This window comes from Protobothrops mucrosquamatus, unplaced genomic scaffold (assembly GCF_001527695.2).
Source record: "Protobothrops mucrosquamatus isolate PMUCROS unplaced genomic scaffold, P.Mucros_1.0 scaffold2329, whole genome shotgun sequence".
Taxonomy (NCBI): domain Eukaryota; kingdom Metazoa; phylum Chordata; class Lepidosauria; order Squamata; family Viperidae; genus Protobothrops; species Protobothrops mucrosquamatus.
Window position 1 is genome coordinate 143,618 of NW_015388412.1, and position 17,417 is coordinate 161,034.

At 42.5% G+C, this 17,417-nt stretch overlaps 1 protein-coding gene across 1 annotated transcript in view; it reads right to left on the minus strand.

Moving 5' to 3' along the window:
* Window positions 1-718: 718 nt before the first annotated feature.
* The window catches only part of F8 (coagulation factor VIII), a 35,662-nt gene continuing 18,963 nt past the window's right edge, over window positions 719-17,417 (minus strand). The window contains exons 14-27 of the mRNA XM_029285839.1: window positions 15,656-17,017; window positions 14,725-15,361; window positions 13,806-13,971; window positions 11,575-11,787; window positions 10,760-10,988; window positions 9,852-10,034; window positions 8,568-8,684; window positions 8,052-8,123; window positions 7,473-7,558; window positions 6,316-6,471; window positions 3,781-3,925; window positions 1,974-2,122; window positions 969-1,145; window positions 719-881 (exon numbers count right to left, since the gene is read on the minus strand). Coding sequence (XP_029141672.1) covers window positions 726-881; window positions 969-1,145; window positions 1,974-2,122; window positions 3,781-3,925; window positions 6,316-6,471; window positions 7,473-7,558; window positions 8,052-8,123; window positions 8,568-8,684; window positions 9,852-10,034; window positions 10,760-10,988; window positions 11,575-11,787; window positions 13,806-13,971; window positions 14,725-15,361; window positions 15,656-17,017 — 3,848 coding nt within the window. The 3' untranslated portion in view covers window positions 719-725. The remainder of the gene's footprint in view (window positions 882-968; window positions 1,146-1,973; window positions 2,123-3,780; window positions 3,926-6,315; window positions 6,472-7,472; window positions 7,559-8,051; window positions 8,124-8,567; window positions 8,685-9,851; window positions 10,035-10,759; window positions 10,989-11,574; window positions 11,788-13,805; window positions 13,972-14,724; window positions 15,362-15,655; window positions 17,018-17,417) is intronic.

The following is a 17,417-nucleotide window of genomic DNA, read 5'->3' on the forward strand; positions in this document are numbered from 1 at the left end:
GCTTTGGCCTCATACAGGTTAATCAGGCTTTCAGGGGCTCTCTGTAGCTTCCTCAAAATGTTGGAGGCTAGCAAATAATTAGGATCTCTTTTTTTCCCCAAAAGGAAAAAAAAATCCCTCCTCTTTCCTTAATCAGTAGAAGATGTTGCTGACGGTGCTTTCCTCTTTTTTTTTGATATCAGTAGAATCTTTCAGAAGACCATCCATCAATCAGAATAGAGCTGGAAGGGACCTTGGAGGTCTTCTAATCCAACCCCCTGCTCAAGCAGGCGACCCTGCCCGATCTCAGACAAGTGGCCGTCCAGTTTCTTCTTAAAAACCTCCACTGATTGAACCATCACGAGAACAGTGATGGGGGGAGAAAGTGCACGTTTCAAATCCTCCCTCCCACCAGCTGAAAATGTAAAGCCGATCATAGGAATTCATGTGGCTAATTTATCCTGGCTCTAAGAAGTCCGACACAAACTGGGCAAGAGAAGATATATTGCCGTTCATAAATTCCCCAATGCGATCCTAACGAAACCCACAGTCGACAAATGCCAAGTGTTATACTATTGCAACATTTTGCAGAGACTTCACGTCGTTCCTTAACACCGTTCTCAAAAACAGGAAAGTCACTGAAGTTTATTTTGTGATGATAAATGTGTTGTTGGGGTGGGCTGTGCAGGGGAAGACCCTCCTTGTTGGAGCGTTTGCAGCAAAAGCCAAAGAGGGCTTCATCTTGACTAGTCCATCTGCTCGGTGTCACAGCCCAACACCTCCATCCTCAGCGCAATGTGTTTGTTCCACACGAGTGGGTGTATCCTCAGGTATTTGGCAAAGAATGGGACATCCAGAAAGTTCATCACGGGCTGGAAATAATCGTGATTTCCCTGGAAAACCTGAAAAATGAGAGGATCGTAACTGTAGCTTTTCTCAGGCCTTTTCACTGATAAAGAAAGAATGAATTACGCAGACATGGTACCGACCTGTTTCTCCCCATGTTGAAGAATGGGTGTCCAGTTTTTTCCATCCATGCTGCTGGAAAGAGTAAACTCCTTTACAAACATATGGGTGAAGACAGACTTGGCACCTTGAGTTATTAGTCCTGTCACCCGAAACGTCTTCTTAAAGTTCACTTGAAGCCACTCTGCTGTGCTGTCAACCTGGGGAAGAGACGGAAATTACAGTCGCTCCATCCTTGGAAAACCAAATTTCAGACTTCCTAGTTTCTTTTATTGATCACAGATGATGTTGAAAGAATGCAGGTAATCCTTGACTTACCAAAGTTCATTTAGAGGCCGTTCACAGTTAAAACAGCAGTGAAAAAAGTGACTTGTGACCGTTTTTCACACTTACAACCATTGCCGCATCAAAATTTGGAAGCCTAGCAACTGGTTCATATTTATGATGGTTGCGGTGTCATGTGGTCCACTTTTGTGACCTTCTGACAAGAAAGGTCAAGGGGGAAGCCAGATTAACAACCTTGCTAACAACTGCAATGATTCAACTTAATAATTGTGGCAAAAAAAGATTGTAAAATGGGACAAAACTTAACAAATGTCTTGATTAGCAACAGAAATGTTGGGCCCAATTTGTGGTTGAACATCAAGAACGACCTGTATTAAATAAAAAGAGCAATGGACACCTGGAGGCAGCAAATCACCCAAAATGGTTGCCCCATCCCATGAAAAAGGCCCAACGGGACATTTATCCAGGATCTGGGAGAGAAGAGCCATCTTTTTAAGACCCATTTAAAGATAGGCAAGAGGGGACTGTACAAATTAGTTGGGCAGAACTGTGGAAAATGCAAAACTATCATTGCAGCTGGAACGGAAGGAGCCAAAATAAAGGAAGACACAGTGCATACAAATGAGAAACTACGGGGTTTGGGAAGGAGGGCTTAGAGAAGGGAATTGAATTCTGGGAGTTGAAGTCCACCCATCTTAAAGCTGCCACATTTGGGAAAACACGGTTATAGACATCCGATTTACCGTTGGTCTCCATGCATTTATTCTTCCTTTCAGATTGAGCCGGGCCAAAAAGGGAGACCAAGTAGCGAATGCATTGTCAATCCAAGAGGAGGCAGTAATCTGTTCATTAGAAATGGAGTTGCTCTCTATTCCTAGTGGCATGGAGCAGCCTAAAGGGAAAGAAAATAGACAAACCTAGTAATCCTCATTTAGAACATAGAATCATAGCGCTGGAAGGGTCCTTGGAGGTCTTCTAGTCCAAGACTTGATTAAGGCAGGAGACTTTATATATCATCCCGGTCAAATAATTGTCCACTCTTGTCCATTTAGCTTCAGTAGCCTCTTTTCTCTACCTCTATCCCTTGTGCCAGATCTTCATTCCTTGAATGGCATTCAGCTGTATACATTGTATACCAACTGCTTTGGATCCGAACCCTCGTTGCCTTCATCCTGGGAACAAGCCCTGGTTGATAGTGATTTGATGGGCAACATGCCTGCAAGGAGGATCTGTTGATCCGTCAAGTAATGCCCCCACCAGAAAGGGACTTTTTGGCACCATAAACAGGATTTTTTTTAGTGGAGGTCCTGTTGATCAGTATTGAGATGATCAAGATTCTTACACTGAAATGGCTGACATAAAGGGGACAGGTCCTGTGTGTGGGGAAGGATGATAGAGAAACCCCCAAAGATTCTTAAAATAAAGCTTGCTCAAAATACTTATTGCTATAGGATGTGGGGCACTGATATTTTCGTAACTTCTTTACTGTCATACAGACATTGGGTTTCCTGTTTATGTAACCAAGTGCAGCATAAAAGCATGTTAAATCAATCATTCAGGGTTTTCCCCAGGCCTATGGGAAGACCCACCTTTGTCCAGATCTGAACAAACATGTGACTCAGAGAGAACTGGACTCTGTCTCTTTGTTCGCACCAAGCTGGATCTAGTACCCCTGACTAACACTCCATCTTTGGGACTTTTTTTTCCAAAGAAGCTTGCCTGGGGCTGAACTGATTACTTCTTGGGGGCAGAGAAAAGCTGATACAGAATATAGAGTCATTTAAAGTGCAGTGATTCATGGATTCAGTTCAGTTCCCAGTAGAGCAGGGGTGTCAAACTCAATTTCATTGAGGGCCACATCAGCATTGTGGTTGCCCTCGGGTGTGTGTGTGTGTGTGTGTGGCCAGGGTGAGTGCAGCCTACTGGGTGGGCATGGATGGAGTGGGTGTGGCCTACTGGGTAGGCATGGCCAGCTCTACATCATTCGCATCAAGGATGCCTGTGGGGGTCTGGGCAGGAGTGGGACAGATCTGAGGACCTCTGGCAGAAGGGGGTGGGACCGCGGCAAGCACCAAGGCATGGTGCATTTCTTCATTCCTCACAAAGGGTGACACCTCCCCAGCATGCACCCAGGGGGCGGGGCCAATGCAGCAGGGGCTGGTTCCTCGCTGTTTCTGGACGGCCTTGTGGAGCTAAGACTGAATGTGTTTCAGCATAGATGGCCACCACAAAACTGTACATTGGCTCCCGGCCGGCCTGGGCCAGGGCCAAGGCAGCGGGGGCTGTTCCCTCACTGTTTCCAGGATGGCTTCGCGGGCCACATGAAACCACTTCGCGGGCCATATGTTTGACATGTCTGCAGTAGAGGGTTTGAACCCCACTGAATAAAATTTCATGATGATCCCTAAAAAAAAAAGATGAAATCAGTCACTGCTTGCTAGTGTTCGCCACCACTGATCTAGGTGCATCCTGTTAGTCTCAGAGATCCCACTGCCTCAACAATCCCACCGTCCTATGAATGGAAGAAGGAAGAAAGGTCTCGTTCCATACTGTTCAGGTCACAGCCTAGCAGCTCCATCCTCAAAGTGTTGCGAAAGTTGAAGTGCGTTGGGTGGAGTCGGAGATAACGGGCTACAATGGGCGGGTCGAAGGCATTGTCTTTCACGCTCACTCCATCCACGTTTCCAAAGAATATCTGCAGGCATGAAGGGAAAAGCAGCTCTATTGACATCGGGGCATGTAAGGGAAGACAAGAGCTGTTATTAGGGGCTCTGCGTGAAATCCACACCCTGAGGTAGACAGCAATCTATCTTCAGCATAAGTGGAAAGAGTGAGAAACGTCTGGTTTGCATCAGAGCCAATCTGGTATAATGATTAAGTCAAGGCTAGAAACTGGTAGACTGTGAGTTTGGGCCCAGAGTCTAACTGGTGTAATAATAATAATAATAAAGTTGGAAGGGACCTTGGAGGTCATCAAGTCCAACCCCCTGCTCAGGCAGGTAACCCTATACCATTTCAGACAAATGGTTGTCTAGTTTCTTCTTAAAAACTCCAGTGTTGGAGTATTCACTGCTTCTGGAGGCAGGTTGTTCCACTGGTTAATTGTTCTAACTGTCAGGAAGTTTCTCCTTAGTTCTAGGTTGCTTCTCTCTTTGGTTAGTTTCCACCCGTTGCTTCTTGTCCTGCCTTCAGGCGCTTTGGAGAATAGCTTGACTCCCTCTTCTTTGGGGCAGCCCCTGAGATATTGGAAGACTGCTATCATGTCCCCCCTCGTCCTTCTCTTCGTTAAACTAGACATACCCAATTCCAGCAACCGTTCCTTATATGTCTTAGCCTCCAGTCCCCTGATCATCTTTGTTGCTCTTCTCTGGACTCTTTCTAGAGTCTCAACATCTTTTTTACATCGTGGTGACCAAAACTGGATGCCGTATTCCAAGTGTGGCCTTACCAAGGCATTGTAAAGTGGTATTAATGATCAGGCTGAGATGATCAGGCTGTGCCTAAAGGTGGGATCAAACATGCCACCCGTTTGGATTCGCTTCCTGCCCACAAAAGATCTAAGTCCGGCCCCCTTGAATTCCATCGACTCTTATCTAGTGCCAAGTTGCCTTGATCATTAGTAGTTCAGATTCTTGTGTATAGGTAACATGAAATGAACCTGTACTCCTTTTGAACTTTATCCTGGCTCCAGAAATCCTGGATTTCTTTCACTTGATGGCCAGTCTCCTTGGGCCAGTCCCTTTCTCTCAGCCCTAGAAAGGAGGCTATGGCCAACAGTTCTGAAAACCTTGCCAAGAAAACTGCAGGGATTTGTCTTGGTGGTCTCCAAGAGACACGATTGAACAGAGGGAAAAAACCCCAAACCCTGGTTTGTATACAGCCCAATCCAGGTTCCATCCTCAACATCTCCAGGATGGACTCGAGGACCATCAACTTTCTAAATGTTCCTTGTTTCTTAGACTTACTATCTGTTTTGAATTCGTTTATTAGAAATGAAGCTCAAATCTAAAGGACTTCAGGGACAGGGCTCCGTAGTTTTCCTAGTTTTGCAACATGGAAGAGCTTTTCTACCACTTTCTCTGGACTGGCTTTTTGATTCCCCAATCTAACCTATGCCCCAATATTTTTCTGCCCGTCCAAATCTTAACCAGGTCAGGCCCTGCTTAGCCTCAGCCAAGCTCAGCTAAATAATTTGCCCCAGCTTGGCTTCTTCCCAGAAGATGCTAAAATATGAGTTGTTCCAGGGAGCTTTTGCTGATCAAACCAACCCGATCAAGGTTTGCTTTTTGTTAATTGTTAATTGAACCTTGAGGCTGTGGTAGTTACTGAGTTATCAATTTTGCCAGTTTGTTAAAGTATTACATGCATCTATCTTCATTTGCCTTACGGTGGATGTTTTATTGTGGCGTCTATCTTATTATTAACTGCCAAGCAGATTACATACAACCCCGCTGGAGAAATAAAGCACTGCCACCTCCTGTTGGTCATTCATGTATGCATCCCATTTATCAGCGTGTATAATCGGAGCCGTAAAGATCCCTGAAGTCCTGTGCCAAGCAAGTCCACATTCTGTGTTAATAAACACTGGATTCCTTTGAGGGGTATGCCAAATATTCAAATCACTGTGTTATTTTCTTGATCTGTTCTATTTTTGTAGTGGTTAAGAAAGACGGGAACATAGCTATTCTTTCATTCTTTCTCAGGCACAAGTAATCCTATTTAGCCTTTTTTTCTACCCCAGCTATAATGTTTTGGATTGAGGCTACTTTGCAGATTGAAGAATTATCTGACAACTGCAATATCAGGTGTAATGCAGCCTTTTCCATCCCAGATGTATTAAATTAATTGTTATTATTGCAATCGTCCAGGTGGAAACCAGCTTTAAACTTCAGTTCTGCAGGTAGCCAATTTAAAGATTTGCAGTCTCAACATGTCTGAAGGGTACTGCTGCTTTTATGGATGGGCTGACCATCTTAAACATGCCTTCCAGCATGAAAGGATAGTTTGCATTCTCACCTGTATTACTACATTTACAAACAATCTTTCCGTTCTCTGATTACAGGAGAATCGCTAAAAAGTAATTACCATTTGAGAGCTGGTAGAATTGCCTTTATAACTCTTCCAATTCTCTCCATCCAGACTATAGAAGATGACAAACTGGGAGATGTAATAGTTGGATAATCTCTGCCGCGCTCCTTGGGTTTTTATTCCATGGAAGATCTTGGGCTGGAGCAAGTCCACCTGGAGAACAAGGACACTCTTGTCTTTTGGAAAACAAAGTTTCTATAAAACATCTTTCCTCAATTTTCAGATGTTTGGGATCGCACCTCCCAGAGTTCCAAATTCAGCACCGCCTTCAGCAGTCATGAACTCAACCCACATTGAAAAAGGCTACCATGTAGAGAGTTATTGGCAGATGGAACAGAATGGACCGCAGCTAAATATATCAGTGGCCTAACCAAGTAAAAAGTAGCTTTATGTGTTCACGAAACAAACTAGAAAAGCAAGATAGATCATGGCATCTTCAACTTTTCCATCCTGAAGGACGAGAAATCAACAGCATGCATAGGGAAGGGAATGATTTAGGCTACAGGATTCAAATGCATTGCTTCTCACGCACTGGCAAATGATAAAGTGGGGCGTAAAGTCTTCCAGAATGTTATGAGAAAAGGAAGGCTGTTTACATAATGATAATTATCTGCCGATGTTGCCTATGTCAAAAGGACATTTGTCCATTAAACCAAAATGGCTGTTGACCATCATTCACACCAGCCTTGGTCTCCTTAGGAGATGTTGACGTCCTACTATCCTCAAAGAACCCACTGCTGATTCTGGTCCTGGGATTCCCTCCTAATATATACACACTACATAGTAGGATACATGAACCCTCTGTCCTTTTACCTCCTTTTAAGATCAAATATCACCATTTAAGGTGATTTAAAGGGTGACTGTCATTTCAAGTGGTGGCAGAGGAATCATTGCTATCCAGTTATATTAGACCTGATCTAGGACCTGAAAACTGCTGCTAATAAATAGCGCTGCTAATAGTGCTGCTAATAAAGCTGCTCATCTTAAATAGTGTTACAAGATCTAGTTTTTGTGTAGACGACTCGGTCCCTGGGGTGAATTACTTTCACTTTCTCTGTTGTCTAAAAGAAGAAGGGCACCTGATGATTCTGCATCCTATTATGCCTGCTTGTTATTTACCTGTAGAATCTCTCCATCCTAACGATCAAGCCTACCTGGATCCAGGAGTTCTTTTGGTCACTCCTCCAAGCATTGATTGACCCAGATTTGTCCAACCTGGCCAGACTGGGGACCCATTCACCTTGGACCAAAGGAAGAAGACAAGAGACTAGAACCTGAAGATTTAGCAAGCTTTTGCCTTCCAATAGCTAATATTCCTTAGTGGTGGATCTTGGATTGGACCTTAAGACCAAAGCCAGGGGTTCCTACCCACGTGGTGACACAAATAAGGCAGAAAATAAATAGCCAATGGGGCAGCGGTAACCAAAAATGGTGTCAGTAATTAAGAGAGAGTGATGATGACACTCATTGGGGTAACCATGCAATAATATTTCCCCAAACTACTTATATTAAGAGAGATGGAATAGATGGACTGGTGATGGAAGCAACCAGCCAAAAATATATATAATTGAATATAATGTTATGATTTCATTGAATATTTGTCAGCCTTGTTCACAATAAATATCCCTAGACAATATCTGCATAAAATCCCCATTTTTTAATTAACAGAACCAAAAAAATATAGAAGAAAACCAGGATCCAATCAGGGAAGAATGCAATATTCAATTTCTCACCATAGTGTCCTGAAGCTGTGATCTGAGAGTCGGCAATATATCCAGAAGCTAAGCCTAAAGGACTCTGGCAATCTGAAACCAAAGGGTAAAAAGTACGGTGACAAAATGACCATCGATCACATGACCGATCCAGTTTTGAAGTATCTTTTGTGACAGTCATTAAGCAAACATGACAGTGGTAAAAAGGGCAGCATGGTCATTAAGCAAATGCTTTAGTCATGAAGCAAGCCAATGGTTCACTACGGATGTGGTTTTGCCAAAAACCAGAAGTAACTGCTAGTTTTTGGCAAAACTATCATTAATATGGTCATGGGGCTGTGAGACATGCAGCCATGTTGCCAGTGGCTGAAGTGTAGTCACGTGACCAGGGAGGGGGAGCAATCTCAGAACTTTGGATCCAGGACATAAGCCTCCTTTTTTGGGGTTGGATATAACTTTCAATGGTTGCTACGTGACCTTCACAAGTCAAGGACTACCTGTAGATCTTCGTTGTTGAGGAACTGCTCAATGTCTTACCCTTGTTGTACACGAGGAAGAGGGCACTCATTCCTGCCTGTTCGTGCTCACTAACCGCACACTCCACCCGCCAAATTCCAGGATGAGATGGACGCATTTCCACTGTCTCGAAGGCACCTATCAGAGATTGCAAGAATAATAGACGATTAACAAATCTCTTGTTCTGGCTGCTAAGTTATATGGAACAAGATTTCACATATCTTGAAGGGCATCAAGGCACATTGCAGAGATCTGGTGGGATCTTCATCTAAGGAGCTTCCTTCAGCTCAAGAAAGTGATTGCTTTGGTCCCAAAAGTCTTCCCTAATCTATAGAAAGAATTAGTGCACTAGCTGAGGTCAGAATTTGTACTGGAAACAGCGACTCCCAGGACAAGTGTCTGGAAGCTCTGACTAGTAATATTTTATAGAAGACAGGATAAAGTTAGGATGCATGAATTCCAAGTGCTCTGTATTCAAATTGTATACAGCCAATCTAAGATATCAAAACTTTGGCCTGTCTTCTAATGTTTTTTCAGCACAAAGTTGTGTTTGGTGAAAGTCTATCTCTACTGATGATTGGATAACTGCTGCTGGACATCTTATCCTACTCTCCCTGCTTCATGCCATCATCTGATTATGTAAGGATAGTGTCAATGCCCATTTTACAAGTCATCTTTAAGGATTACTAATACACTTGTAAAGCATTGATGGCATAGTAATAAAGAGGAGGAGGAAGAAGAAGAGGAAGCTGCTTCAATGGATTGTGGATTCCTCACATGTTTAGTTCTATTTACACAATTTCTACCCCATTGAATTGATTCTGCTTAAGCAGACCCCGGAGAACTGTCTGTCAGGAATAATCTAGCTGCAAGATTTCTACACGGTGAAGGGGGTTGAAGTAAAATGATTTCTAAGATCCATTCTAGGGTTCTCCCAGAAATAAAGGGAGGAAATATCAAAGATGGCAAAAGTTCTAAGCTTATTTGTATCTCTGTAGGTCAGTTTTCCTCAACCTCAGTGACTTTAAGATGGGTGGACTTCAACTCCCAGAATTCATGACTGGCTGGGGAGTTCTAGGAGTTGAAGTCCACGCATCTTAAAGTCGCTGAGCTTGAGAGAACCTGCCGTAGATAATTTAGCTGTTTCAAATGCTTTCAATTGAATCTCTGAACTGAGCAGCAGAAAACTGAACTTGAGGACTTATGTGGTTGCCTCCGAGTCTGTCATTCTATGGTTGTTCTTGCTAAATTCAGGCGCGGACCAGCAAAGGGGGTGCCTGTTTAACCACTCATACTGTGCCTCACCGGGGAAGAGATTGTAGATGGCCATACGGTACTCCTCGGCCATTCGGATGGTGAAAACTTGCCCATGGAAATGGACAGCGTGGATGTCCTCAATACCACCTGCATTCAGCAGATACCACCTGACCCGCTGATGTAGTCCCATCACCAGCCCTGGCAACGTGTCTCTCACGTGGCCATTGATCGCTGGGGAAAAGAGAATGGAGAACGTCCAGGTTGAATTCAGCCGGGTCTTAATTAGCAATTTAAACTCTAGGTACAATTAAGGAAAGCGGGGTGAGAGGAACGTCACCATTTATGCCTGCTAGAAAGGAAGACAGAACAGCCCTTTTTTTTTAGAAGATTGGAAGGGCTGCTCATTCCTGGGAGCTCAGCAGCAAAAAAGAAAGCATTGAGGGGACCACAACCCAAAAGAAGATTTATCGGTAGGCCTCCACTGAAGACCACAGTTGAGCCCAAAATTTCTTAACGTTTGTTAAGTGAACGTTGCCCTGTTTTTACGAGCTTTCATGCCAAAGATGTTAAGTGAATCATTGTTCAGTTAGTAACCCGGTTGTTAAGTGAATCTGCTTCCCCATTGACTTTGCTTGTCAGAAGATTGCAAAAGGGGATCCCGTGATCCCGGGACACCACAAGCATCATAAATATGAGTCAGTTGCCAAGTGTATGAATTTTGATCACGGGACCACGAGGATGCTGTAATTGTGAAAAGCGGTAATTGTGGAAAGCGGTCATAAGTCCCTTTTTCCAGTACCGTTACAACTCTGAACGGTCACTAAATGAGCTGTTGTAAGCCGAGGACTATCTGTATTTGGGAGGGGGCAGCCATGTTAGTTTGGTTTTCCTAACCATTCCTTTGGGAGACCAGGAAGAGAAGCAGGAAAGAACGGGGATGGAAGGACTATCCTTACCATAGAAGGTGTGGTTGCTTTTAAGGACAGGATCGTCCATCTGGATGTGGCAAGGAGATGGGCAGCTCTTTTCAAAGTTCTCAGCAAAATACCAGCTCTTGGTTTCATCAAAGATGGTGAAGAGTAAGGAGAATTCCTGAATAGCCAGTTGTCTGATGTGTGTGGTACGGATCACCGAAGCCTGGCAAATAATCAGAGGTCCAATAAGACCGGAATGCAGGTCTTTTTCCTGGAACAGAAGAGGGAGGAAGAGAATCAGAAAAAAAGAATGACATTGCCTCAGAACGGCCTTATTTTTAAAGGACATTTCATTCAGAGCATCCAGCTTGCTGGTGTCTTTGTTTACCATTAGCCCTTGAAATTATCTTTTTTATTATTTGCTTTGAATGTTAATATATTTGGCTTTCATGCTGGCTTTTCAGTTTACAGTTGTAAGTGTATAATTTACAGCAGAGATGTAATATGCTTAACTAACTCAGCTAACTATTTTAATTTGTGCCGAAAGAGCTGGCTTAGTTAATAAGTCACTGTTTTATTATAAACCAGAAAACTGGGCATACGTAAATGTACAGTGGCCACACATCCTTTATTATACAAGACAGTCCTTTGGGTTTATTTATTTATTCACTTGTCTCCTTTATTTGGGTCATTTCGTAGGAGAGCAAAATTTAAATCTGACAGAACGCCCCCCCCTAACTTATTCTGCACATGCAAACAGGGATTGTGGTGCTTAACCTGATCTGAGTTTCAGGTTTCTGTGCCTCTAAACTTCTGATGTTGGTAACCCCAGTAGAAAATAAGAATTCCCCATTTACCAGGTTAACGCTGGAAAAGTAGGCCCATGCTCTGCAGTCAAATTCAGTGGAACCAGGAGCCATTTCAGGCAACACTTTGAGGGAGTACTGGCGAACTTGGTTTGGCTGAACAGCTTCTGGCTTCTGGCCTTCTCCATCATCCTGGCTCCCTTCATAGGGCAGCAAGTTCGAATGGAAAGAATACGGTCGGGAAGCCATGTTCTTGAAAGTCACCTAATAAGAGGGAGAAACATGAGAAGTAGAATATGAAGAAGGCTGAGGAACCCGCAGACTTTGGGCTAGGGGAGACCCTTAAACTTTCTTCTTTGTTCTCTAGGAGCTGCGGTGGTGCAGTGGTGAGAATGCAGTATTGCAGGCTAACTCACTGCTCACTGCCAGGAGTTCGATCCTGACCGGCTCAAGGTTGACTCAGCCTTCCATCCTTCCGAGGTCAGTAAAATGAAAAATGTAAAAAAGTAAAAAAGATGCTGAGACTCTGGAAAGAGTACAGAGAAGAGCAACAAAGATGATTGGGGGACTAGAGGCTAAAACATATAAGGAATGGCTGCTGGAATTGGGTATGTCTAGTTTAATGTAAGAAGGACGAGGGGGGACATGAGAGCAGTCTTCCAGTATCTCAGGGGCTGCCACAAAGAAGAGGGAGTCAAGCTATTCTCCAAGGCGCCTGAAGGCAGGACAAGAAGCAACGGATGGAAACTAACCCAGGAGAGGAGCAACCTAGAACTAAGGAGAAACTTCCTGACAGTTAGAACAATTAACCAATGGAACAACCTGCCTCCAGAAGTGGTGAATGCTCCAACACTGGAAGTTTTTAAGACTGGATAGCCATTTGTCTGAAATGGTGTAGGGTTTCCTGCCTGAGCAGGGGGTTGGACTCGATGACCTCCAAGATCCCTTCCAACTTTATTATTATTATTATTATTATTGTTGTTGTTGTTGTTGGCAATAGGCTGACTCTGTAAACCACTTAGAGAGGGCTGTAAAAAGTACTATGAAGCGGTCTATAAGTCCTTAAGTGTTATTGCTGTTGCTATTCTTTAGATAACCGACGAAACCATCAACAAAACCAATTTGAAGCAAGATTGGTCCTCTATGAGCTATGAGAAACAAAAATTTTCCAGAGGTCCTTTGACCAGAATGATTGCAACTGTACCTGTGTTTTGAATGATTTGCTGGTTATCAGTTTTAATTTAAGCTATGGATGCTTTATTTTTCTTTTTTTTACCACGGACTCTTAGGATTGTGATGAGTAGAAACAAGCAAATAAAATCAAGGATTTTTCCACACTTCTTCAAAAAGCTGATTTCATCTGTCAGCTTTTGGATGTGAGTTACACACCAGAAGAGTAGAACAAACCAACCCCCCAGATTCTGACATTGCTCGCAAAATAAACTGTTATCATCTACATTGGCTGGTTCCCATTTAGAGAAGGAATAAAAAGGGAAGAAGGAACCAGGGCCATCTTTTATCCCACAACTCATCATGAGGTTGTCAGATGTTTATCCAATATTTTCATCTTGGAACTAATTTTCACTTTGATGTCCTCAGATGGCTGAGCTGGACATCACAAAGAAGGTAGGATAGACTCGCAGTGTTTCTCAACCTTGACAATTTTAAGGCATGTGGACTTCAACTCCCAGAATTCCACAGCCAACATTGCTGGCTGTGGAATTCTGGGAGTTGAGGTCCACATGCCTTAAAATTGTCAAGGTTGAGAAACACTGCTCGATCAATAAATGGCAAATGGTGGGAGAAATAAATTAAAATAAGGACTGTAACAAGATTGATGATAAGGCAATCCAAATGAATGGAAAGAAAAGAAATGTATTAATATGATGATTATTTTTTAGGAATATTGGAAAAAAGTATATACTAAATTGTCATTTATTAAAATAACAAGAATTGTATTAACGCAATGTTTGCAAAAAAGGATGTTTCAGGGAAAGAGGAAAGTAAACAAAATTAATATATGGAATACAGACTATAGAAATTAATTGTTAAGGACTGTTTTTACAAATGTAACCCAGACATCACAGTGTTTACCAACTATTGAATGACTTATGCTTGTGTAAAAATTTTATAAAAAATATAATAATAATTTTTAAAAAATGGCAAATATAGGAGTGGGATTTCAAAGGCAAAATATTCCTTTTTTTTTAAAAAAAAAAGTCCAGTTTAATTATGGGAGATTTGACCCGCTAATATTTTCCACCCACACCCCTATATCTTACCAAGATTGTATCTTCAACCTGTCCATGGATGTATGGTCCCAGAATACCCAGATGTTCATCTAGCTCTCCACGGACCATCTGTCGGGTAAAAGTGCTGTCAAAATATTCTTGGAAAACAACTTTCTTATAACTTCTAGAGAGCTTTCTCCAGCTGGTCCTCGGATCACTGTGCATAGAATACAAGCAACTGGTATGATGAAATGAAACTTTTCTAATTCCACCCAGAACTAGATAGGCTAAAATTATATGCAATCTGTAATATTTCTCCATCTTTTCTCTCTCGTTAGTCTTGTTAGTCTGACTTCTGCCCAAGTCCTCTGCAATTAGTTCTTCTTATGCTTCCTGGTAGTACTTTTTAGTTATCCTACTTGGTCAATTATAACTCTTTGTTAGCTTGAGCAAACAAACCTTCTTTTCTCAAGTCTTTGGTGAATATTTCCATTTACAAAATGGCAGCTGTTCTACTATTCCGAAATGTGGAACCACAGCGACAGTTAATGGCAAAGAGCACAAAGTGAATGTTCAACGACACCCATGAATTCAGTCATAACTGTTACCTCTGACTTTTTGTTCTCTTTCTACAATCAAGCGGCAGTACTGATCTATCAAAAACATTTCCTGACAGTGAGAGAACAATTAACCAGTGGAACAGCTTGCCTCCAGAAGTTGTGGTTTGATCTATCACTGGAGGTTTTTAAGAAGAGATGTGACGACCATTTGTCTGAAATGGTATAGGGTCTCCTGCTTGAGCAGGGGGTTGGACTAGAAGACCTCCAAGGTCCCTTCCAACTGTGTCATTCTGTTCTTTAAGTCAATACTGACTTTAAATTACAAATAAAAACAGGATTCAAATCCCATTTAGCCACAAAGCCCACTGAATGACCTGAGCAATTTAGGCAAAAGGATGGGGAAAACTTACTTGTCTCTCAGATATGGGGAGGGAATAGAGCTGCCATAATCCCATGTCACCTCAACCGCAGCAATGTAATATTGTCGGATTTTCCCCGTGAACATACGGGGATCCTGTTCATCTTCATAGATATCAAAACCTTCCTTGGTCTCCTCTGTATTGCTATATTCATCATAGTCAGATTTCTCTTTCGTAGGTCTTGAGAATTTTCCTCCTGCTGGTTGGTTGACATCTAAGGAGGTTCTGGAGACCTTCACATGAAACCCGGTCCCTGAATCCTTGCTGAGTGAGATTCCCACTTCTTCTTTCCCTTTGAATACTGCTGTTTCATCTCTTGAGCTGGGAGTCTCTCTTTGTTCATCATTCAACCCATTCATTTCTACTGAGCTATTGGGTTCCTTCAACAGCTGCCCTTGAATGTTCTGGTTGGACGCCAGAAGGTCTTGAGAGAGCATATTATTTGCTGATGGAGTTTGTTGTGAGATGTTCATCTCCTGTCTTTTAATGGTAGCCTTCAAAGATTCATTTCTTGACGTTTGTTCCCGATCTCCACTAGACTTCCTCAGCTGCAGTTGCAAAAGATTTTCTGGGCCAGTTTGTCTCATAATTGGTGCATCTTTGGGAGGGCTAGATGTATGTGCTTGTTCTGTGTCTTTTGGAGAGATAAAGTTGACTTCTGAAATATTTCCTTCTGGAAAATCATTTGAAATCAGTCCTTGCCTTGTTTCCCTATGATGGAGCCTTGTTTCTGTTCTAAAATGACGAGGAATCACAGTGGTGTTGATTACATTCTTCATTGCTGGGGATAAGCTTAGGTTATATTGGATTATGTTCCGTAGAGAATAATACAAAGCTGTGGTTCTGCCATCATTTGTTATTTGATCATCTCCTTCAGCTCTACCTGTTAAGGGAGGTCTTGTTATAGAAGATTCAGTCTTACTGCTTGTCTCAAGGAAGTTGAGCAATGGCTGAACTCTTTTATCACTCTTGTTGGAAGATTTTGCTTGGACGTCTGCTCTAGCAGCTATTTCATCCAACGCGACTTCCTGTGATTTTGCAGACCTCTTTCCCAAGTGTCTATTGCAACCGTGGGACTGATGTGGACAAGTCACTGACTTTGTCCCATGTGTTGACATTTCTAAACTCCGTTGGTTTAGTTTTGACTGACTCTCTGCTGGGTTAGAACTGATACTCCTTCCCAGGCCAGCTAACTGTGACGGAGAGGTTCCTTCTAGGCGTGAAATATCCCCTTTCCCAGATACATTTACCTGGGGAATCCTTAAAATTGACCTACTTTGCGTAACATTTTGCTCCACAAATACATTCAAGGCTCCATGGGAATTTGTGACACTGGTCTTACCGGGTGCAGCCTTGAAACTGGGCAAAGATTCTTTTCCTTCCAGGTGCTTGTCTTGGTTGATTTCTTCAAAATCTCCTTGTAGAGGAAAGCTATCTCTTTTAGTATTAGTAGAAGAGAGAATTATAGGGGACCTATCATTATCATTTTTGATATTGTTATCATGGAGAGGCCTGTCCATAATATCATATAAGGGGTTTTGTCTGTTCAAAAGATTTGGCAGTCTCGCAGTTGGATTTCTCTTGAGCTCCGCAATCTTCTCCCTCTCGTTATCTTGAGGAGTCTTCCTCAGAGGCTTTGCATCGATGGCTTCGTTGTGGGACACGATGTGAATGTCATTATTACCAAGGGAAAGAAGTTCACTTGAAGATGTAGAGTTCCCAGCACCATCGGTTGGCCTGTGAATTCCTACACCAATAGCTTTTCTATCTAAATTGGCTGAACTTGCCAACGAAAGGTTATTATGATGTGATATTTCCTGTGCGAGCGCTGAGTTTTCTGAAGGAGAGTGTTCTTCAAAACTTTGCTTCAGTAGGGGCAATTGTTCTTCTACGGGGAAAGCATCCTTGGGCAAGATGTCAAAAAAGGGCTCATCTCGTGATACGGGTTTCCCAGGAGAGATGAGTGGACCAGTGGAATTCTTGTGACGGTTTTCTTTGAGAAGATGGTTAGATTGCTGGAGGCAGTTCAGCCTCCCATCTTCTGAAAGTGAAGTAGCATTCAGATGCTGGTTTGGGCATAGTTGGAGATGTCTACTTTTCTTGGAGAAGCCTCTTGCCTGTAGGATATTGGCTTCATTGATATAATCGGATGGAATGCCTTCATCGTAGTACTCTTCATAGTCCTGGTCAACATACTCTTCTTGGCGACATACAAAAATACTTAACTTAGCTCTCATTCCTTGTTTTCGAAAATCAGGATTCAAGCATCCCAGCATCCATCTGCCTGTCTCAGAGAAAAGGAAAAACCAAACCAAAAAAAACACCAAGAAATAAAATGAGAGGAAGATTTAAATAACATACAGATTATATCAGAGATGCATAATCTGGGACCTCAGAGTTAATATGACCTGGAAACCATGAAGAAACCTTCAAACGTTATTACCAAATTGTTGCAACCAGAGAAAAGATTTAAGTTGGGGACTGTGACCTCTAGCATGCCAGTCAGAAACCAAGAATGGCCTTCAGCCTTCAAAAGGGTGCACACTTGTCAAGCTTCTAGTAACATAATACCATCCAGAAATAAAGATTCATAATGAATTTCATTGATCAATCTTTTTATTGTCAAGAAGGTCATTGTGAAAATGGAATAGGTCAAGTGAATTCATTAAAGTGGTTCTGAGAAC